A 25,095-nucleotide genomic window follows, 5' to 3' on the forward strand; every position below is an offset into this window, starting at 1 on the left:
AGCCATTCCCATAAACCCGGAATTCGTAACAATGTCGGTCCTAGAGTTCTTTTATTGACCGTCTCGTGACGTCCTCAGTGACTTTCCACCAATCAGCGCGCTGCTTCCTGCTCACCTCTGATGTCATTGGTGGTCCCTGCCAATCGGTGCTCTGCTTCCTTATCGGCCTTCCCTCCACCAATCGGCGGGTAGCTTCTTGCTCCGCCGTGGGCAATCACGAGTCCCTTCTTACCCTGGCCTTCCCATTGGTCAACTCCCGCCCAATAGCGAGTTGCTTCTTGCTCCGCCTTGGCCAATCACGGCTCCTCGGGGCATGTCTTCGGCCTGCCTTTCTTCCGTGGCGATGTAGCTGGTGCGTCCAAATGGCCGTGCTCAGAACTGGCTTCCGGTCGGTTTTATGGTTATTATTTAGTGCAATTAATGGGCATTTCCTCACTCGTGTCTATGGTGCGGTGCCAAAAGAGATAAAGGATAAATTGCTGAGGTTTGACGAACAGGGGAATTAACATAATCCCTATAGTAGTTAACATGCTCTATTCCTCGTAATGGAGATGAAGATGCACCTTACTCTGACATTCGGCTAAACAAAACTTATTACATGGTGATGGTTCTTATGCGACATCCAGAGCACCTGCCTGTACGAATCTACCCGACTACATATCACTGCCTACCCCACAGACATAACAGTATTATTGGGGTAACAAGGACAACTTTTACTTTAGGTGAAATATTATACTCAAAGTGCATTGGCCTGCTACAAGGATTGTTCTGCCTCACTTTAGGAGGCAGAAGATTGAAATATTTCTTCACCATTAAGGCATACAGCTAGGGAGAGAACAGGATGATCCTCACGTGCCAAACAACCAGAGTTATTGCCAATCAAGCCGGGCAAACAAAGGCTGCCGGAAGAGGTGTGTGGCAGTGCAGGTGTAATCTATCGACCTACACTCATTTTGTCAATCCACCTTTGTTCTGGTTGTAAGGTATAGAACGCAGACTACATGGGAAAGCATAGTGCATTGCGTAAATGCATTTGTCTTTAGAAGTAATAGCAGATGAGAGAGGATTCTCTCATGTGCTTTGTGTTTTTCCTTTTTTTGTACACAAAATTGAGGCTCATGGAAGAGCTAGAAAACGGAACAGATTGGAACAGATGGAACACAGTGAAAACCAGGGAAACACACAAACAGCAGGGTAGAGGGACGCTTGGAGAAATAATGAGAGAATAAGTGGGAGAGATGGGGATGTTTTGGGGAGGAGAACAGAATGGCTAAACCTCAAGGACATGAAAGGTGTCAACAGAACAAAGAGAAGACTGGAAATTGAACAAATAAATGGAAAAGTTGGTGGAAGAAGAGGAGAGAGAGAACCCCCCCACCCCCCCCCCCCCCCCCACTAACCGAGAAAGGTAGGGGAGGGTTAACAAGGTGAGGGAAGATCATGAGTATGGAAGGAGGAGGAGGCCAATTTGAAGTTGTGGAATGAAGAGTGAGATTGAATAAAGAGGAAGTTGATTTCACAGGAAGAAGAAGATAGATACAAATGAGTGGAGGTGAGCACTGAGTCCTGGGTTTGATGTTTCACCAGATGTGGATTACTGGTAGAACGCATGTGCCTTGGATATACCTGGAAGGAGTGAAGGGGGAGGGGAGTGGAAGAAAGTAAAGCATGGAAAAGGCAGAGGTTGCAAGACTAAACAGGATAGTAGTATGGTTATGGGAATTTTGGGACAACACACTTCTGAGACACTTTACCAATAATTACCAGTTTTCTGAGACAAATGCCCAGACATCAACAAAAATAGACAATTTTGGAGATAAAAACAAGAATGGCCGCACTATGGCCACAACCTGCGATACAAAATATATATTGTTCGCTTCCCCTGTCCACTCAACTTCCTCATCCTTGCTGTTGAAGGTACTGTATTATGCAATGAATCTCCGAGGGTCTTCATGGTTTGCTTCAGTATCAACTATGAGTCTGACGGACAGCTGGGTCTGGTTTCAACCCCCTAAGACATTATGTAACACTTGAAGATACAATGCCCCCCCCCCCCCCTCTTCCAATGAACACTCAACCCAAGCAAACTCAAAGCCAATGGTAATCTGATGCAACAAACCTGAGCAGTGCATATAATCAGCAGAGGCCTACAGGCTTGATGTCTTAGGCCCACCAGAAAACCAAGACGGTGGCCATATTATTTTATCTGGGTGCCATGGTGGATGATGTTAAGTGACAAATGTGGGTGGGGTCTGGCAGCTGTCTGTCCAATGGATGCACATTTCAAATATCGACTCAACAAGAACCACAACAACAACTAGGATCTGGATCTTCACCAAAATTGAACCAGTTCATCCTTCACACTTCCAACTTGTCCAGCAAAATTCGTCTGAATCCATCCATAACCTTTTGAGATATCGTGTTCTGAATAGTTTTTAGCCATATCACTTAAAATCACTTAAATATCACTAAAAGAAAAAGTAAAGAATCGCTTAAAAAATTCTCGGATCTGGATCCAGATTTGGATCTTCACCAAAATCTAATCACTTCTTCCTTGTCACATTCAACCTGTCCATCAGGTTTCCTAAAACGTCCATAACGTTTTGAGATGTCCTGTTTATAGGACACAAAGACAGGGGTGAAAACATAACCTCCACCCACGTTCGGTGGCGGAGATAAGTTAATAATAACCTTTTGTGATTCTTTTTTTTGTTTGTTTACAATTTACAAAGGGCGAATTACAAGCGAAGTACCTGCCCCCAGTGACAGGAAAAGTTTGGTTACTCTATCAATTTAAACTATTTAATGGACTGTAAAATGGTTAATTGTGTTCCACTCATAGTTTCACCCATAGCCAAAGCTCTGAGATATTCATACCGCCCACCGAAAAATGGGGGTGTAACATCGGGTGGCAGAGGTTTGATTTGTCGAAAAAGAGGGCAAAATATAGCTATTTTAAATAGTGTTACTCCATGTATGATCTGTATTAAATCTACTATAATCCTGATGTTCATGTTTATTTTAAAGATTACTGAAAGGGACAATAAAGTGACATGGCCTTTTTTTTGAGAAACACCCAGTATTCTTTAATCAAACCAGGTTGTTATGATTCATTTAGTCGAATTAAATCAGCAAAAGTTTATAATAGAAAAAGCTTGACCTTCACGTTGGTAGAGCCCATGTTTTGGCGAGAATCCAATCGCCTTGGTCACGGCAGATGTTGACGTGAAGAAGAAACTTTAAAATCACCAAGTGACCTCAACTGTTGGTAGAGTAAATTGGTCTGTTGACCAATTCGGGCGTCCCGTGACAAATATAGACGACGTGGGAGAGATGTAATAGCCTTGTCCCATGTCCGTGACACATTTAATCACAAACTGCCCCTTTTTTGAGATGTCGTTTCAACTCTTTCCCAAATATATTCCTTTACACCACAACCAAACCATTGTTTTCTCTAAGATGACCACTTGACTGTTATTAAAGATGTGATCATGCAGGTAGGTTCAAGTGTGTGTATGTACAGCAGAGTTCAAAGCCTCTTCATAAGCTGGATGACGATGTTGGTTCATGAGGTTAAGGGCCCTATCTGAACTTATGAAATGTAAACGTTGCTGTTATTATTGTTGGGGGTCGATTTTTGAAATGTGCACCCTTTGGTTGGACAGTTGCCGGACCACAACCACATATGTTGCTTGACTCCACCCACCATAGTGCCGAGACAAATTGATATGACCACCATCTTGGTTTTCTGGTGGGCCTAACATGTTAGGCCTGTAGGTTTCTGCTGATTTTATACACTGCCTGGGTTTATTATGTCAGATTTCCATTGACTTTGTTTGGGTCGAGTGTTATTGACGATAAGGGACACCAAAAAATTTAATCACATGTCGAATAATAGTAAGGTTTAATGAAACCCTTGAGAATGCATGGTTCTGACGAGCGCATGTTAATCAAGCTTTTTACCTCTGCCACCAAAGGTGGATGGAGGTTATGTTTTCACCCCTGTCTGTCCGTTTGTCTGTCAGTTTGTGAACAGAATATATCAAAAAGTTGTGGACAGATTCGGACGAAATTTGGCAGCGAGGTCGCGTATGTGACTAGGACGAAATGGTTCGATTTTGGTGAAGATCCGGATCCGGATTCGGACGAAACTTGGTGGAGAGGTTGGGTGTGTCATGAAGATTTGATTCAATTTTGGTGAAGATCCGGATCCGGATCAGAGAATTTTAAAAGTGATTCTTCACCATTGAGTGATCGTGCTAAAACCGATACATAGCACAATATCTCAAAAAGTTATGGACGGATTTGGACGAAACTTGGTTGACAGGTTGGGTGTGTGACGAGGACTAAACTATTCGATTTTGGTGAAGATCTGAATATGGATTCGGATACAAGACTTGTTTTAGTTTTTAAGTGATTCTTCACCATTGAGAGATCAGGTGAAAAGCTATATACAACATGATATTTTAAAAAGTTATGGATGACTTGTGACTAAACTTGGTGGACAAGTTGGTTAGGTGACAACAAGCCGATTCGATTTTGGTTCAGGTCCGAATCCTGATACAGCCTATTAGTAGGATACAAAACATAAACTATTCAGCCTGGTGGAGGTATGCGCTCTACCGACTGCTGTTTTAGTTAAAAGCAGTGTTGATGTAGGTATATTGCAGGCACGGCTCATGAACTCTGAGATGTGGGGAGTTAGCAAGAGGAGCTCTAGTTAGCAAGAGTCCAGTTAGCAAGAGAGTAAATAATATTAATACTCGGTCACTCTGTAGCCTCCAGCTTAAGGTCATTGTTCTCGTATATTTTTTGTTTGTTAATTAAATCTTTTTATTTTGTTCCTTTTATATATTTTTTGGTGTTTATTTGCAAGAAGACTAAGGTATAAAAGTGGCCAGACGGAAGCCAAACAGTTCAATCCTGGTTTCATCAGACCACAGAATCTTGTTTCTCACAGTACGAGAGTCCTTTCGGTGTTTTTTTGCAAACTCCAAGCGGGCTTTCATGTGTCTTTCACTGAGGAGAGGCTTCCGTCTGGCCACTCTGTCATAAAGCCCAGATCGGTGGAGTGTTGCAGTGATGGTTGTCCTTCTGGAAGTTTCTCCCATCTCCACACAGGATCTCTGGAGCTCAGCCAGTGACCATCAGGTTCTTGGTCACATCTCTTACCAAGGCCCTTCTCCCCCGATTGCTCAGTTTTCCCGGGCGGCCAGCTCTAGGAAGAGTCCTGGTTGTTCCAAACTTCTTCCATTTAAGAATTATGGAGGCCACTGTGCTCTTGGGAACCTTCAATGCAGCAGAATTTTTTTGTAGGCTTCCCCAAATCTGTGCCTCGACACAATCCTGTCTCTGAGCTCTGCAGGCAGTTCCTTCGACCTCATGGCTTCTGAAGATACAACTTCGACAGACAACTCTGTGAAGGTCCTTGAGTGGCCCAGCCAGAGCCCTTACTTGAACCCAATCGAACATCTCTGGAGAGACATGAACATGGCTGTCCACCGACGGTCCCCATCCAACCTGACAGAGCTTGAGAGGATCTGCAGAGAAGAATGGCAGAAAATCCCCAAATCCAGGTGTGCAAAGCTTGTCGCGTCATACCCAACAAGACTCGAGGCTGTAATCGCTGCCAAAGGTGCTTCAACTAAGTACTGAGTTAAGGGTATGAATACTTATGTCAATGTGATATTTCAGTTTTTTCTTTTTAATAAATTTGCAAAACTTTCTAAAATCCTGTTTTCTCTTTGTCATTATGGGGTATTGAGTGCAAGATTGATGAGGGAAAAAATGAATTTAAACGATTTCAGCATAAGGCTGTAACATAACAAAATGTGAACAAAGTGAAGGGGTCTGAATACTTTCTGAATGCACTGTACACTGGGACACAGGTACTGCCTGGCATTTTGTGGACAGATCAGTGGTATCAGCTTGTACAGCCACAAACTGTGCTCCTTATTAGCTGTACAATTAACTCCCTTGGTCACCAAGCATACAGTCTAGCAGTTCAGTTTACACCTTTTGGAAATTCCTTTTAACACAGTCACCTTGTTCAAATGCACCTCCATTTAATTATCCATAAGAGCCACAAATTCTACTAATCCCCGAAACACTGAAACAGTCCCTTCAAAGATTAATTCAGTTTCATCATGTCCAAGTAAGGCCGGTTCAAAAGCACCAGAGAATTGCATGTAGTCACCGAGCGTTGACAGGATGTGAGGATGTATTTTTTTTAAATCAAATTCTGGCATTGTGCTTCTTTATTCCTCCACCTCAGATTTCATCAAATTGAGTAACTATGTTTACGCTCTCCCAATGTAGCAAGTTTAATCGCACTGTCTGAGATTTACACGACTCATGTTCTTTAATCCTTTTGGTAAGGTGATTCAAGATGCTCACCCTAGTTTTGGTCCAAGCAATAAGTCTTCTCCTTCCTTCCCCACCTCCTCCTCCCTGGCCCCTGAACAGCAAGCACTGGAAACAGAACAGAACAGGACATTTCTGAAACTGATGGCACACAACGACTTCTTGTACCACGGTTTTCAGAAACTTGCAAGCATACTCACAAATTCTTTACCCCAGTCCCCAGTCCCCATACTCCAGTCTTTAGCAGACTGCTGAAGTGTCAGACGAGGCTGACCAGGTCCTCATCTTTCAACCTCATCTTTTCCTCAAAGCTCATTCCCATAAATGAATAATTCCTCAACAAGTTGTCAAATAACACTTGTTCTCTGCCATTTCTAACTATACTCTCTCCGATTTGAGTTGAAGCTTCTAGATAATTGCTGTTTTACCCACAAAACGATGTCCTAAGGTGTCAGGATAGTACAGCCCATTCAACATTGAAACAAGCAGGCATCACTATCCATGCAAGAATAGCTCGGGGGTCACTACTGCCTAATATATTTTCTATTATTATATTTTATTATCATACTGTCACTATTATATTTTGCAAGCTGTACAAAGATAGAATATGGCTTTGTTCGCATGTGAAATCTTGTTTTAATGACTTGCTCATTAACCTTATTATGCCGACGTTTGCATCCCGGTTCTACCAAGAGATTTTTCACTTTTCCTGTGAGGTTATGTGAATATACGTCCTCACTGTGGTGACAGCACGCAAAGGAGCTGCTTGAGGCAACTGGTAGAAACCAACATTCGACTGTGGTGGTAGTTTGGGGCCCTCCGAAACTAATGAGAGCTGATGGGTCCGGCAGCACTTACAACGCTTTGCAGAGACTGCGCACGCGTGTTCCTGGCCTTGATATTTACCTCATCACCGACTTGCGTATGCAAGCCTTTGACAGACTGTATGAGAAAGAAACGGGACTAGACAGGTGTGTTTCTTAATTTGCTGCAACCATTACTGCCATTGTGTCCTTTGCTTTATATTTTGTCTGTAGTTGTCTCATTACTTGTATAATGAATGTCGTTATGATGGTTGACACACAAGATGTCTCCCCTCTGTTTAAATTTTTATAACTCAGCTTTTCTGCCCATAACTTCAAAAGGGCTGATGGCATTAATGTGACATCTTTCTTTCACTCTATTTTGCTTTCCTGCTCAATCCCTCAGGATGAAGTCCCACACGTGGTTGAGTACAGGCTGGTTTACCATGGGCGTGTTGCTGGATGTGTGTGACCACATACACGTCTATGGAATGATACCTTCTGACTACTGCAGGTAGAACTAGCTTTCTTGGCAGTTCGGCATTATTTACTTGAACACCTAGCACGACACTCAGTAGGGTGCATACCTCCGTTGGGTTGGAAGGATGCAGACTTGCTGGAGAAGTGGGGGAGGGTACTGACTGAGAGTTTTTGACACTAAAACAACATGAAGGGGATTTGATTTTTGCATGCAGACAACCTCTGCAAACTGGATTTCTCAAGATTCCCAAATTTAACATTCCGAGATAAAGATCATGGGACGAGTGGAAGGAAACCCTGTTGAAGACGGAGAAAGGTTGTGCTGTAAGAACGGGGGGAGGGTGGATGAACCAAGAGCTTGTATGAGAGAGAGGTTTGCAAAATATGCCCCATTAAGACGAAGAAGAGGGATATATTGTGACAAAGAAGAACACATTGTGTCCTCCTGATGGAGAAAATATCGTGAAAAAGAAGAATACATTGTGTCCTCCTGATGGAGAAAGGATCGTGATAAAGAAGAACACATTGTGTCCTCCTGATGGAGAAAGGATCGTGATAAAGAAGAACACATTGTGTCCTGATGAAGAAAAGATCGTGATAAAGAAGAACACATTGTGTCCTGATGAAGAAAAGATCGTGATAAAGAAGAACACATTGTGTCCTGATGAAGAAAAGATCGTGATAAAGAAGAACACATTGTGTCCTCGTGATGGAGAAAAGATCGTGATAAAGAAGAACACATTGTGTCCTGATGGAGAAAAGATCGTGATAAAGAAGAACACATTGTGTGCTGATGGAGAAAAGATCGGGATAAAGAAGAACACATTGTGTGCTGATGGAGAAAATATCGTGATAAAGAAGAGCACATTGTGTCCTCGTGATGGAGAAAAGATCGTGATAAAGAAGAACACATTGTGTCCTGATGGAGAAAAGATCGTGATAAAGAAGAACACATTGTGTGCTGATGGAGAAAAGATCGGGATAAAGAAGAACACATTGTGTGCTGATGGAGAAAATATCGTGATAAAGAAGAACACATTGTGTCCTCGTGATAGAGAAAAGATCGTGATAAAGAAGAACACATTGTGTCCTGATGGAGAAAAGATCGTGATAAAGAAGAACACATTGTGTGCTGATGGAGAAAAGATCGGGATAAAGAAGAACACATTGTGTCCTCGTGATGGAGAAAATATCGTGAAAAAGAAGAACACATTGTGTCCTGATGGAGAAAAGATCGTGATAAAGAAGAACACATTGTGTCCTCGTGATGGAGAAAATATCGTGAAAAAGAAGAACACTGTGTCCTGATGAAGAAAAGATCGTGATAAAGAAGAACACATTGTGTCCTCGTGATGGAGAAAATATCGTGAAAAAGAAGAACACATTGTGTCCTGATGGAGAAAAGATCGTGATAAAGAAGAACACATTGTGTGCTGATGGAGAAAAGATCGGGATAAAGAAGAACACATTGTGTCCTGATGGAGAAAATATCGTGATAAAGAAGAACACATTGTGTGCTGATGGAGAAAAGATCGTGATAAAGAAGAACACTGTGTCCTCGTGATGGAGAAAAGATCGTGATAAAGAAGAACACATTGTGTCCTCGTGATGGAGAAAAGATCGTGATAAAGAAGAACACATTGTGTCCTGATGGAGAAAAGATTGTGATAAAGAAGAACACATTGTGTCCTGATGGAGAAAAGATCGTGATAAAGAAGAACACATTGTGTCCTGATGGAGAAAAGATTGTGATAAAGAAGAACACTGTGTCCTCGTGATGGAGAAAAGATCGTGATAAAGAAGAACACATTGTGTCCTCGTGATGGAGAAAAGATCGTGATAAAGAAGAACACATTGTGTCCTGATGGAGAAAAGATCGTGATAAAGAAGAACACATTGTGTCCTGATGGAGAAAAGATTGTGATAAAGAAGAACACTGTGTCCTCGTGATGGAGAAAAGATCGTGATAAAGAAGAACACATTGTGTCTTCCTGATGGAGAAAAGATTGTGATAAAGAAGAACACTGTGTCCTCGTGATGGAGAAAAGATCGTGATAAAGAAGAACACATTGTGTGCTGATTGAGAAAAGATCGTGATAAAGAAGAACACATTGTGTCCTCATGATGGAGAAAAGATTGTGATAAAGAAGAACACATTGTGTCCTCGTGATGGAGAAAATATCGTGAAAAAGAAGAACACATTGTGTCCTCCTGATGGAGAAAAGATCGTGATAAAGAAGAACACATTGTGTGCTGATTGAGAAAAGATCGTGATAAAGAAGAACACATTGTGTCCTCCTGATGGAGAAAATATCGTGAAAAAGAAGAACACATTGTGTCCTGATGGAGAAAAGATCGTGATAAAGAAGAACACATTGTGTCCTCCTGATGGAGAAAAGATCGTGATAAAGAAGAACGCATTCTGTGCTGATGGAGAAAAGATCGTGAAAAAGAAGAACACATTGTGTCCTGATGGAGAAAAGATCGTGATAAAGAAGAACACATTGTGTCCTCATGATGGAGAAAAGATCGTGAAAAAGAAGAACACATTGTGTCCTGATGGAGAAAAGATCGTGATAAAGAAGAACACATTGTGTCCTCCTGATGGAGAAAAGATCGTGATAAAGAAGAACACATTGTGTCCTCCTGATGGAGAAAAGATCGTGAAAAAGAAGAACACATTGTGTCCTGATGGAGAAAAGATCGTGATAAAGAAGAACACATTGTGTCCTCCTGATGGAGAAAAGATCGTGATAAAGAAGAACACATTGTGTCCTGATGGAGAAAAGATCGTGATAAAGAAGAACACATTGTGTCCTCCTGATGGAGAAAGTGGGGTACTCATGATTGTGTTTAAGAAGCAATGGGAATCATTTCACAGCAAAGGAAGTGTTTGCAGAATGATGGCTAAAGGCTAAACAAATGATAATTTGATGGTAAGAATAGGCAGAAAGGAAGGGAAAAGTGTTTTTTTTTTTTGTTTTTTTTTTTTTAATTATATACCAGCGTCGAGAGTTTATATAGGCCTATTAAGATTGAGGAGCTTGAAACGAAAATATATTTGCTTGAGGAGTACGATAGTTACAGTAACCGAGACATGGTTTAATGAGGAGAGAAATTAGAGAACATCACTTCAATGCTGCAACATGTACAGGTGTGATAGAAAAGGTAAAATAGGAAGGGGTGCAGCAATCTGGGTAAAATATTGTATTTTATTTAGGAGGGAATTAATATGGAGGATTCTGTGTGGATAAATATTATACAACAACAACAACATGCATTTTAAGGCCATTTTCCCTGCTCGAGCGGGGGTTAGCCTTGCAGTCCCCATGACAATCTCCATTTTTCCCTATTTTCTGCATCTCCCCTTGTTAACCCCCTTGCCCGCATTTCTTCTTCCACCATCGTAAGCCAAGTATTTCTCGGTCTTCCCCGTCCTCTACTTCCTTCTACATTCATTTCCATCACTCTTCTCAACCAGTCACTTTCATCCTTTCTCAACACATGACCAAACCATCTCAACCTGTTCCTCTTCACAGCATCAATCACAGGCTCTATTCCCATCATCTTTCGCAATTCATCATTTGTCTTCCTCTCTCAACGATACTCCGCACATCCACCGAACCATTCGCATTTCCACCCTTTCCAGTCTTCGTTGCTGCTCTACATCCATGACCCATGTCTCGCTCCCATAAATCATAACACTTCTCACACATGCAGCATACACCTTTCCCTTCAGCTTCAACGACACTCCCCTCCTCATCAGCACGCCAGTCAGTTCCCGAAACTTCTTCCATGCACATCTCACTCTAGCAACCGTTGCCGAGTCTGATCCACCTTCTCCATTCAGCATGTCTCCGAGGTAACAAAATGTTTTCACACCTTCCAGCTTCGGGCCGTATCCAAGATCCAACTCAACATTTCCTCCATCTGCAGCTCCCTCTGTGCACACCTTACATTTGAATGTAGCTGCCACACTGGTTAATGACCCTCTCAGACCACTACATTTTTGATGAACCCACTCAGCGCACATTGTACATTGAATGGAGTTCACTCCGACACCCTTCCTGCACACAGCACATGGCCACTTCCCAGTTCTTTCCACCTCACCACATGCTTTACCACTTGCCATCACCTTCGTCTTTCCTATATTCACCTTCAGACCTTTTGTCTCCATACATTCCTTCCGCTTGTTCATCTTTTCCTTCAGTCCATCCATAATTTCCGCAATCAACACCAGATCATCTGCATACAACAACTCCCACGGTAAACCCTCCTTTACGTTCTGAGCCAGCACCTCCATCACAGCTACAAATAGTAGTGGACTTAGTACCGACCCCTGATGCACTCCCACCTTCACCTCGAACGCACCACTGTTCCCGTCCTTCGTCCTTACAGCTGTGCGTGCTCTTTTGTACATTGCCATCACTACTCTGATCAACCATTCCTCCACTTCTAACTTCCTCAATGCCCATGTCAATACTTCGCGTGGAACCCTATCGAATGCTTTCTCCAGATCAACAAACCCAAGAAACAACTTCTTCCTCTTCTCAACAACAACAAACAACTTCTTCTTCTTGTGGATAAATATTATGTGATAAAAATGCTAAAGTACTTTTAGGATTCTTTTATACAGTGCCTTCAGAAAGTATTCACACCCCTTGACGTTTTCCTATTTTGTTGTGTTACAGCCTGAATTTTAAATGGATTTTAAAATGTCGTCACTAATCTACACAAAATACCCCATAATAACACAGTGAAAAATGTTTGTTGAAACTTTACCAATTTATTGAAAATGAAATACAGAAATATCTAATTCTCATAAGTATTCAGCCCCCTGAGTCAATACTTTGCAGAAGCGCCTTTGGCAGCTATTACAGCTTTGAGCCTTCTTGGGTCTGTGTGTATCAGCTTGGCACATCTGGATTTGGGGAGTGCCTTTCTTTCTTCCTTGTAGATTTACTCGAGCTCTGTCAAGTTTGATGAGGAACGTCGATGAACAGCAATATTCAAGCCTTTCCACAGATTCTCAATGATATTCAAGTCTGGGCTTTGGCTGGGCTGCTCCAGGACTTTCACGTTCTTGGTCTGAAGCCATTCCATTGTTGCTTGGGGTTATTGTCCTGTTGGAATGTAAATCTTCGCCACAGTCTATGGTCTTTTACACTCTGAAGTAGGTTCTCAATGATTTTCCTGTATTTGGCTCCATTCATTGTTTCCTCCACTCTTACAAGTCTCAGTCCCTGCCACTGAAAAGCATCCCCATAGCATGATGCTGCCACCACCATGTTTCATGATAGGGATGGTGTTAGATGGGTGATGAGCTGTGCTTGGTTTCCTCCAGACATAGCACTTTGCATTCAGGACAAAAGAGTTCTATTTTCATCTCATCAGACCACATAATCTTTTGCCTCCTTCTTTCAGTCTTTCACGTGTTTTTTTTTTTTGCAAACTCCAGGTGCGCTGTCATGTGCCTTCTGGAATGTTGTCCTTCTGGCAGGTTCTCCCATCTTAGCCAAGGAACTCTGTAGTTCTGTCCGAGTGGTCATTGGGTTCTTGATCACCTCCCTGACCAAGGTCCTTCTTGCCTGGTTGCTCAGTTTGTTCGGACGGCCAGCTCTAGGAAGAGTCTGAGTAGTTCCATATTCTTTCCATTTCCTAATGATGGAGCTCAATGTGCTTTTGGGAACCTTCAACACACTATAAATTGTTTTATACCCTTCCCCAGATCTATGCCTCCTCACAATTCTATCTCGGAGTTCTACAGACTTCTTTGGCCTTCATTGTAGAGTTTCTGCTCTGTGGGACCTTATATAGAAAGGTGTGTTTCTTTCTAAATCTCAATCAAGATTTGGGGAGTTCCTTTCAAGTTGTAGAGACATCTCAAGGATGATAAAAGGAAATTGGATGTACCCGAGTTCAATTTGGAGTGTCACAGCAAAGGGGTTGAATACTTATTGACTCGAGACATTTCAGCTTTTCATTTTTAATAAATTTGTAAATAATTCAAAAAACCAAATTCCACTTTGACATTATGTGGTATTATGTGTAGATCAGTGACAAAAATCTCAATTTAATCTCAGTCAAGGGGCGTGAATACTTTCTGAAGGCACTGTGGGGCTCCTGGTGTGAGGGAAGAGCAGCTTAGAAGGGATTCATAAATAATTCAGAAAGGCATTTGACAAGGGAAGAGTGTTGATTATGGTGGATTATAATTTGTCAGTGATGCATTGGGTCCAGGAACAGGGAAAGAGCAGAGCAGATGAAGCATTTCTCGATCTCATCCAGGATTGGGATTTTAATCCAATTTGTCGATAATACCACGAGGGGGAGTTCAGTGTTACACCCCTGTTTATTTAATAATCTGAATATGGTGGAGTAGGTGGACTTCGGAGAGCATTTCTGGACAAGTCATTATAACAGCATGTGCAAGGATGCTATTAAGAGTTAGAGTTTGTGGTAGCATCTCTTGGACTAATGTCTCTTTCTTTACTTTTCTATCAATGCAGCTCTTATATTTAAGGTCTGGCCTCGACGAGGACTATCTAGTCCGTGAATGGAGCCTTCAACATAAAAAAAATCTCCTGCCCTGCTTTGACCGCGATACTCCTCCACTCTCCTTCGTCCTCAGCGAAACTCTCTCCACTCTCCAACTGATATATACTGATATCCCTTCTCACACAATCCTCCCATCACAACCATGGACTACCTCTTTTCCTTCTACCTTGTTCCCTCAACCCATCCGCTCTCTTTGCCACTCTCTTTCCCCCATCCGCACCAAATGTCCAGCCCATCTCAGCCGGCATTTCACCAATCTCCCCATCAAGCTCATCTGCACACCAATCTCCTCCCTCAGTTCATTCATTCTCCTTCTATCCACCCTCTTCACTCCTGCAATCCTCCTGACCCAGTTGTTCTCGCAAACCTGCAGCCTCTGTTGTTGTCTCTGTCAGTGCCATCGTCTCCAGACCATAAAGCTAGACTGGTGTTACGCACGACATCAGAACCTTTCCTTTCATTCTCCTCAAAATCTTTGTCTGCCATTACACCCTCCACTCTCCTCCACACATTCACACCCACCTGAATCCTCCTCCACACCTCTGCCTCTGATTTACCATCCCCGGTCACTGTTTCACCAAGATACTCAAACCTATTTCCTCGTCTGATCTCCGTCCCCTCTAACCTGATATTCATTTCTTTTCTCTACTGCCAAACCCACATCACCCCCGTCTTCTCCATGGTTATCTTCAGCCCATGTTTCTCAAATGCCTCCTTCCACTCCCTCCAAATGCCTCCAATACTTCCTGCATCTCCCGCCCACTCTCTATCACAATAACCAGATCGTCCGCATGCAATATCCTCCACATAACATTGTCGCTCGAATGCCCTCGGTTAATTCCGTGGGCTCGCGGATGGCCAAACAAACTTTAATGGAGGCGACAATCAATTACGGATTTTGACTATGCAAGCACGGGAGGAAGAAGGAAAAGGAAGAAGCGGCGAGCTCTTACCTGTAGCAATCTCACAGACAGCTCCGATCCTGCAGGAAATGAACTCACATGGGAATCCGGGTTAAAATGTACAAAAATACAGATTTATTACGGAACCCGATACAAAGAAACGCGACGGAAGAACTATTTCTAAATTGGGACGTCCCCACAGATTTCAAATACGAGACAAAGGGAGAATGAATAAAATAAATGTCCCGTCATGTATTTGTGAATGCGAGCTTATCTGTGGCAGTGTAGCGTTGGGTCGATGTTTGAGCGCGTCGTCCGATGCAGCTCCGGTTGCAGCGAAGAAAGGCCTTGATGTGCTCCCCGCTCGCCCGCTCGTCAGTCGCACGCAAGGTCCCGTTTGCTCGTAGCACCAAGCCTTGCTCCAAGCACCAAGCACCGCTCCAAGCACCAAGCACCGCTCCAAGCACCAAGCACCGCTCCAAGCACCAAGCACCGCTCCAAGCACCAAGACCAAGCGCACCAAGAGCACGACGAAGAACTCGGGGAAGATGACCGAACCCAGAATGCCTGCGAACGAGTCGCTTTGTCACCCGCGGTGTGACGTCAGCTCCCTCGCGTTACCAATCAGTCCCTCGCTTCGTTGTGGTCTTTTCCCGCCTTCTGACGTCACCGGCCCTTCCCCTCTAAACAGCGACCTGCTTCTAAGTAGTGGTTTCGCGCCTTCCGCACTGATTGGCCAAGGTGTTCGCGCCTTCCGCACTGATTGGCCGAGGTGTCCACGGTTGGTGGCCAATCAGTGTGCCGCTTCCTTCCACCTTCCTCTCACCAATCAGTGGCCAGCTTCTTATCCCAGCCAATCACATGTTCCTTGGGCATGGCTATAGCCTGCCTTGCACGATGTTTGTTGCTATGCCAGCTGGTGATGTGGCTGGCTGCGGCCCCATCGGCGGTGCCCCGATCTGGCTTCCTGCCTGTTCTTCCTGTAAGTCTTATTGTGGCGGAGGGGAATTATTTAATGTGTGGTGCGCTAATAGGCCTATCTAATGTCTATGGGATGTATTGCCATAAGGGACACTGGGTTGCTCACAGAGGGAACGACACACGAGGGAATTTTACCCATAATCCCTGTACTAATTAGCATGCCCCGCCCCCTCGTGGCGGGGACAGATGCAACTTATTCCGACATCCGGCTAAACATAGAACTTATTACATATTACTGGCTCGAGGGGGGAGTTTGTGTCCATCGCAAATGTACGAAGTTACCCATGCTTTTATTGTTGTACATATCAAGGCCTTTCAAAAAGGTTTGGGTGACGGGCCAAAATCTGTATACGTTTTGCTACAGACCCCCCACGAAGATTTTCGCTTAACCCCCACAAAGTATACATGAGAAAATCTTATTTTCTCAATAACTCGGCCAATACACATCCAAACTTAACAAACAAAGTATCTATACCCATGTTTTCAGGGTCAAGGATTATGATAAGGTTGGTTTTGTTATGATTGGAGTCATTATGATGTCATAAATATACAAATTAGATCCAAAATCGGCCTTAAAATGGGTCATTTACTGGAAGAATAAATATATGATTAACATAGCCTCTTAAAAGTAGTCATTGAACATGCATACATTGATTGGAATGTTTAAAACCTATCTAGGGTGACTGCTAGCATCATAATTTGGGTTATGAATGAGTATACATACCATATTTTGATATTCAAATTAATTGAAAACAAAACTGAAAAATCTTGTTTTCACTTATGACTCGATCCACTTGCACCACAGCTCAATGTACAATGAATCCACACGTATGTTTTCATGGACAAGGATCATGATTAGTCTTTTAATTTTGATTGGGTAAGAAACTATCAATAAGCCGTTAATTATGCTAATTAGAAGCCATCATTATTGAAGAATCTCATTTTATTGTTAAACTGTTAAGGTAACAAAACAACATTGATATTAAACATGTAAATCAAAAGTTATTTACATCATAATTATAGCAAAGACACATAAAGTACAGGCTCTTGATCGGCTGTGCACTCACTGTACCCATTACAGCCTAGATGTCAGTATCATAACAGTCTTTTTTCTGGGTCATCAGATTTGTGGAGTTCATCATTGCCCTTGAACGAACTTGGAAGGTCAGGTCGTTTCACACGTGCTTCGAACTCTTGAAGAATCTGGCATGGGAGCGTTTCCTTAAAAGCCTGCAGGCCATGTTCGACCAATGTATCGGACCGTTTGGGCTTGAATCTCTGGGAACTAGGTTTGTCCTGGAAAAGAACACAGACTGTGTCATGCTCAGACACACTCGCACCTTCATGATCCCAGTTGTCGAAGCCCGATGATGTGAATTCTCCAGGATCAAAATGAGCTGGTAGCGCAACGTCCTGTTTATTCTGCTGTGCAGTGCAGGTTGCAATGTCAAACTGGTACCGTCGCAGTTCTGCATAGCTTAGTGCAAGCCCTTGGCGATTCAAGATAATGGTGAGGATTTTCCCTCCACGCCCAATACTGAGCTGATTCAGCATTCATTATATGCATTGGTGTTATCTTTCTGCCGCAATGATGTACATAGTACATAGTCTGAAACAGAGCTAGGATCTTCCTGCAGCGTTGAGCAGAGGCAACCATCAGCAGTCTGTTCACAATCACCGTCATTCCAACCCTCAATTCTTTGTTTCATCTGCATCATCTCACTCATCATCTCATCAACTCATCATCTACATCTTCTGCTGTAGGATCTGTCACCGTTATTACAGCTTCAGCTGCCTTGGGGTATGTCCCTGGATTAAAATTGTATAAATATCCTACAAACCTAAGTACCGGTTCTGGTATTCTCATAGTGGAGCATGCATGTTTGAGATCTTGAGCATCACCGAATCTATCATCTAAGTCAAAATCATGACTATCTAGACTTTGCCTTTAGTGGGGTGGCTTAGCCCAAATATTCAAAAGAATTGTGCATTTTGTGATACAAGCACCAAATTTGGCACAAATGTACATTAATATGTTGCGAACATTTTCAGATATTGGGCCACTTGAAATTCCGTAATTTTTATTTTAAAATTTTTTCAAATTTCGTAATTTCAAATTTTTCGGGTGACACCGTCACAATTTCGGTCTTCGAGGCCGGCCGATAGGCAAAGTGTGACCGGAAGGGACGAGGTTCTCCTGACCACGTGGCCCTCGATCTGGGAAGCGAGAGGCGTTCCATTAGTGGACGCGCCCCTCACGCCCGACTTTTGGGCGGCCCCGGCAGGCCGTTTGTTTTGACGTTCCGTGACAGGCCCCGCACCCCCACCTCCGGGCCGACCGGAAGCTTGTGCTGAGTACATCATACCTGAACAACTCAGTGAGGCAGAACACAGCAGTGCACACCAGGGTGACCCCTTCAGTGCATAAACCAATTAACCTGTCCACTGCAGGGCATATAGAAATGAAGTTATTTTCTGCATATAATAATAATAATATAAGTTCAGTTCTATATAACAATTTCTGTTATCACCACTACCACTACCACTACTACAAGCTTTGTCTGGAATTTTGTGGACTAACAGACAAACAGACATACAGACAAGCTGGGATCAAAACATTACCTCCTTCCACCATTGAGTGTAGAGGTAAACATCATGGAAATTATATCATGCCCTAGATTTAATTCATGCTTACCCGTGTATTTGCTTCACTGGTTCACAAGGTCTTTTGCATACATGTAATTCAGACTCTCGTCTTCATTGCTGACCACACAATGTTCGCAACATATTAATGTACATTTGTGCCAAATTTGGTGCTTGTATCACAAAATGCACAATTCTTTTGAATATTTGGGCTAAGCCGCCCCACTATATCGGCCGGCCTCGAAGACCGAAATTGTGACGGTGTCACCCGAAAAATTTGAAATTACGAAATTTGAAAAAAATTGAAAAAAAAAATTACGGAATTTCAAGTGGCCCAATATCTGAAAATGTTCGCAACATATTAATGTACATTTGTGCCAAATTTGGTGCTTGTATCACAAAATGCACAACAGGTTTGCTATGCTGCTACACTACTTAGCACACTGGCACATACCTGTGTAGGATCAATGGAGCGAATACGCTCTGCCAAAACATCTGCTCTATTACATGGCACACTATAAACCATCAAAGACTTGCGCACCTCGTCAGGATATGTGAAATCAATGCTACTACCAAAGTGTCTCAAAAAGAATATCTTCGCGTCTCTATTTCGAAATTGATGCTCGTCATCAACAAGTCCATTCAATCGGTCTCATTGCACTGAGTTCATAACCATTGCCACTTTTCAGTCCCTCTTCTAACTCAGACACGATATCGCCCCATGCACGCTGCTTAGAGTTCAGCTCCGGTGGTTCGCCAGTTGAACGTGAAGCATGCTCGAACTTGTGGAGGTATAATTTCATGCAAGGTTTGTGATAATACAAGTCAGCTCCAAAAACTGCATGCTCATCCTGGAGGTCACAAATTAGATTGAAAATGTCATCCTGGAGGAAGTTTGCTGCTTCTAAAAGTGAAGTAGCACGATTCGACTCGGATTTACGATATTTTCTGAAGTCCCGTTTGTGTGACTTATTGTCACAAATGATGCAGTTCATCAAGTAGTTAACACTTCGCACATCTGCAGGATTTGGAGGTGAACGTACAGCACAGTGAGAACGAGTCTCAACCCCATGTGGACTGCCAATTTCTTCTGAGGATAGCGGTGTTTTCTGCGATTTCCCTCCTTTCTGGATGCGTCTGAGCAGATTTGCATTGGTGTACTTCTTGTAGCACTCGTTTGAAACATGATCGAAGAAGTCACTCTCGGCTGGCATCAGTTTTATGCGTTTTGTCAGAGTCAATTCGTGTGTCACTAGCTTCCCGTATTCGTTTACACCCACTGGGTGTGCTGATCAGTTTTTCCTGCGTTGCCTGTTGACAAATCGCAGACTTTGTCTGGTCAAAATCACCAGCTCCGAAACACTGAAAGCCGTACAGATTCCAAAAAAATTTGGGGAGAGGGAATATTGTTTTGTAATACCATTAATATTATGCTATTATCATTAGCGTTATTTCTTTTGTTATAATAAAAGTCCTTGGGAAAAATGTCACATTAGCGGCAGGAAGGGTCATGTTATTAACCCTTGTGGGGTATATAGACTACAGTAGATCTTTGCTCGGTTCCGTTCATCGACATGATTAGCATAGATTTCCTCCGATGCCCAGATTCCTCAATTTATTTCAATTTATATCGGTAAGTGGAGGGGTATCTTAACTATGGGGGGGGGGGGGGGGGGGGGAGGGCGCGGAGGCAAAAAGGTTGAGAAACCCTGTTTTAAACAACTCGTTGGAGCCTGGACAGGTATTGGAGGATTGGAGAGTAACACCTGACTTAAGAATGCTTCCAGAGGAGAATTGGGAAACTATGGACCCGTTGGTTTAACTTCTTTTCTGAGGTAGATGTTGAAAACGTTAATTCGGGATCAGATGGGGGCCATTTAAATACATTTAAACAAATTAAAGACAGTCAGCATAGATTTACCAAATGGAGGTCATGTTTAACAAATCAATTGGAGCTCTATGAAGCAGTTTCTGATTGGATAAACGAGGGAGGTGCAGTGGATGGAGTATATCTAGATTTGAAAAAACATTTGAAAAGGTACAACATAGGAGGTTATTGGCTGAGGTGAGGGTTTGTCGGATAATTAACTGGATTGGAAACTTGATGCATGATGGGAAGAAAAGAGGTGAGTGGAAGGATATCAGTTTGTGAGGATGTAAGTAGTGGGATACCTCAGGGACCAGTACTAGCACCATTATTATTTATAATTTACATAAGTAATTTGGACAGTGGGACGAAGAGTTTCTTTTCCAAATTTGCAGATTACAGTGCATTCAGAAAGTATTCAGACCCCTTCACTTTTTTCACATTTTGTCATGTTGCAGCCTTATGCTGAAATCGTTTAAATTCATTTTTTCCCTCATCAATCTACACTCAATACCCCATAATGACAAAGAGAAAACAGGATGTCAGAAAGTTTTGCAAATTTATTAAAAAGAAAAAACTGAAATATCACATTTACATAAGTATTCATACCCTTTGCTATGACACTTGAAATTTAGCTCAGGTGCCTCCCATTTATCTTGATCATCTTCGAGATGTTTCTACACCTTGACTGGAGTCCACCTGTGGTAAATTCAATTGATTGGACATGATTTGGAAAGGCACACACCTGTCTATATAAGGTCTTTGTTTTTTTTGTATACAAGATTGTTTTTTTTTTTTTTTTTTGTATACAAGATTGAGGCTCGTGAAAGAGCTAACATTAATCACACAAAAAGTCAAACCGACACACAAAACACAAAAAATAAGGGGAGCGGCAGACAAGATGGGGAGAGGGGGAAGGACACAAACACAACATTTGAGAGCAGGGACAACGGGAGAAATGTGGGAGGGCGAGGGCTTTGGGGGAGGTGGGAGAGGTATAAAACATATGAACACTGCAAGGACTTCCAGGAAAAGTTGGAATTTCCAAAAATTCTTATGTCAATGTGATGTTTCAGTTTTTTCTTTTTAATAAATTTGCAAAACTTTCTAAAATCCTGTTTTCTCTCTGGCATTATCGGGTATTGAGTGTAGATTGATGAGGGAAAAAATGAATTTAAACGATTTTAGCATAAGGCTGCAACATAACAAAATGTGAAAAAAGTGAAGGGGTCTGAATACTTTCTGAATGCACTGTATGTGAAGTTTGTAGAGAATGTAGCTAGTAATTTCAAAGCAATTTTACAAATGCCCTAATCCCCCCTCCCACCCTCCCCCCAACTATTTCCATCACTCCTATTTTTCCTCCCCAGCAATGCTAAGCACCACGCTGTACAGTACCATTACTACGAAAAGCGAAGTGGGGGTGAGTGCAAGACCTACATGATGCACGCGCATATACTCAATGGAGGACATCATCGGTTCTTCTTGGAGAAGAGCGTGTTTGCTCGCTGGGCACCGCGCTACAACATCACTTTCTCACACCCTTCATGGCCAGGTCTCTGAGTGAAAGCCCAATGATTGCTGTAGAGGCCAAAGCAACGAGCGCATCTTTTGGATGGAAACCAGCAAGGCATGAACAAAGACAAGGTTGTACATACAGTGCACTGAAATCGTTTTGGCTGGACATTTGAGGATTTTATTTCCAAAATTGTTTTCCTAGCCTGCTTGTTCATCTCTCTGTCGATGCAGGTATGAGGAAAACAGATTTGAAACACTTTTCCATTGCTGCTACCTGCCTGTTTGAAATTATGATTGATGATATTATGAATTACGATTCCAATGGAGGCTTTCCTTGGCATCTTTGCACTATTTAGAAAACAAAAGTTGCATATTATTCCTGAAGATTCGATTTATTATCGTACCTCGTAATGATTATGTATTATTGAATAGAATGAATTACTTAATCTTTATCACGAGCACCCTGAAGAAATCACAAACTTATGCCTGAATCACCTTCGTTGGAGTCTCCTGTGACGGATTCGTGACCCGAATGGGATTGGTTCTAGCCTAGAAGTGTTTCTAGATTTGTGATGTGTTATGAAGGATTTCTCAACCTTAAGCTTGATCAGTGGAGGCCTCTTTTCCTCTTCACCCACCCAATTGCAACCACTTCACCCATAATTATCATTACTAGAGCGTGCCCGTACGTGGGTGCAAAAAAACATGCGTGCAAACAACAACAACAAAAAAAAACTTTGAAACCACGTGGCAGTAACGACCACAGAACCCCCCCCTCTATTTACATGAAATGGTTTGGTCCATTCGCAAAGCCAAAGCGAACGGCTTGCGAGTACGGTAGAACCCCCCCCCCCCCTCTATTTACATGAAATGGTTTGGTCCATTCGCAAAGCCAAAGCGAACGGCTTGCGTTACTTTTACTAATAATCGCCATAGCTCGGTAACTACTTGTCCGATTAATATGAAACCTTGAAAAGGCACATCCTCAGGTCCCCAGCAATATACCTGGCAAGTTTCAAGTATATCGGACCGGTAGTTGTCGAGAAACAGCGGTCACAGACAAACACACACACACACACACACACACACACACACACACACACACACACACACACACACACACACACACACACACACACAGACATACACACAGAGATTACTGGAATTATAGATAGATTACGATTTCTAAGTGAGCTTTTACACAGTGGGATATAAATAGTTTCGTTTTCGAGAAGTTACTGAAGTAGAGAAACGATAGTAAATATATTTTGTCACTTTATTTAAATGGGAATTTATTTGCTTTGAATGTTGGATGTTGGTGTTTACTTTTATTAACTCAACTGGACTATGTCCAGCTGAATTTTTGTCGACACCCAGTGTCCGTCGTCCGTCTCTGTCTGTCGTCTGTAAACAATTCGACGTCTACGCTCTAAAAGTCACAAATATTGATTAAATTTCATGAAACTTGTTATGCAGCATCTTTAAGACATAATAGCCCAGCGGCTAAGTCGAAGAATATGGCAGTATATTTCACTTTGTGGAGAAATTATGAAACTTTGCACACAGGTTGGGGACCCCAGTAGGAACATTTTTCGATTAGGACCCAACTCAGCATAGGCCAAAGGTCAACAACTTTGTCAAATTTCTAAAATCCTCAATTTTCATCTGATTGACTTGAAATTTGAAGAGCATTTACATATCAGGTCACTGAATACAACTACCAATTATTTTTGAGGTCAACATTGGCCAAAAGGTCAACATAGGCCAAATTTCTAAAATCCTCTTTTCATCCGATTGACTTGAAAAGGAACGATCTTGAATGACCTGGACATGGTTTATGGTTTTCCACCTGTAAAAGAAAACATGCGTTAATACAATAATGATAACGAACTTTGATGTCTGCAAAGAACTTTCTTGCATAAAAAAGGAAATCTTCTGTCTTAACCTAAACTAATGCAAACAGATGGCAGCACTGAAATAATATGGGGTGCTAAGTAAATTCATATGGGGTGCTAACTGATCACCTGTTCACCCAAATTGTCATGGGGGGGGGGTGGTTAGCATCGTATTTCTATCGGCCACCAGGGGGCGTTTCAGAGTTGGATCCTAATCGAAAAATGTTCCTACTGGGGTCCTCCACCTGTCTGCAAAGTTTCATAATTTCTCCACAAAGTGAAATATTTTTCGACTTAGCCGCTGGGCTATAAACTAGTTTGGGATTGCATTTGGGCGTTGCACGCCCAAAAATTGGCAGGGCGGCTACAAATACCTTTGTAACTAAGGTTAACCTTACAAAATCATCATTTTCATCTGAAAAATCGTCAATTTTCTTCCTATTGACCCAAGCTTTGATCAAGATTGTCAATTTTAATCTTGATAAAATGGACAATTTGCTGTATCAATGGAATTTTTTTTCTTGGGGGTGGGGGGTGGATTTTGCAAGTATCCTGCTCTGCATGACTTCTTGTTTGTTAGTTAGTTTGTTTGTTTGTTTTTGCCTTTTGCCATGGTGGTTTTTCCGGCTGCAGCACTCCCTGACCGCACATCTCAATATACACTTTATAGCGGCCTTTGGTGGGCTCAAAACGCATGTCAATTAGGTGAAGGCTCGTGTTAGCTTAAAACCATGGCCAGATTCTGAAATACCTACACCTAAAATTTGGGCAGTGCAGGTACTATGGTTTGACTGTGAAAGAATAACGTATAAACACACAATCAAATGCACAAACACTTCTGAAACATCACATATCATACATAAAACATATGTGTTCCCGAGGTAGTTATTTCATTATTAAATGTTTTAGATAGTCCTCCCTTCTGTTTCGTGGGTTTCAAAGGAAATATGCACTGTATGGGATTAGCTAGATTTCCCCCATCAGTCACCTTTCATTAACCTCCGAACAACCACTTCCAATTGGACCACAATTCAAATCTTCCCCCGCCAAAACCAAACCGTCACTCTGCTCCTCAATGGTGAGAT

The 25,095-nt window shown here is 42.4% G+C and overlaps 1 protein-coding gene across 3 annotated transcripts in view; it reads left to right on the plus strand.

The window, feature by feature from the left end:
* LOC137438961 (alpha-N-acetylgalactosaminide alpha-2,6-sialyltransferase 5) overlaps positions 1–24,804 on the plus strand; it is a 61,924-nt gene extending 37,120 nt beyond the window's left edge. For all 3 annotated transcript variants that reach the window (XM_078769374.1, XM_078769376.1, XM_078769375.1), the window contains 3 exons: positions 7,114–7,334; positions 7,573–7,680; positions 21,968–24,804. In XM_078769374.1, the coding sequence (XP_078625500.1) occupies positions 7,114–7,334; positions 7,573–7,680; positions 21,968–22,160 (522 nt within the window). In that variant the 3' untranslated portion in view covers positions 22,161–24,804. The remainder of the gene's footprint in view (positions 1–7,113; positions 7,335–7,572; positions 7,681–21,967) is intronic.
* The last annotated feature ends 291 nt before the right edge of the window (positions 24,805–25,095 follow it).

Source organism: Myxine glutinosa, unplaced genomic scaffold, assembly GCF_964187855.1.
Source record: "Myxine glutinosa unplaced genomic scaffold, kmMyxGlut1.1 SCAFFOLD_2304, whole genome shotgun sequence".
Taxonomy (NCBI): Eukaryota; Metazoa; Chordata; class Myxini; order Myxiniformes; family Myxinidae; genus Myxine; species Myxine glutinosa.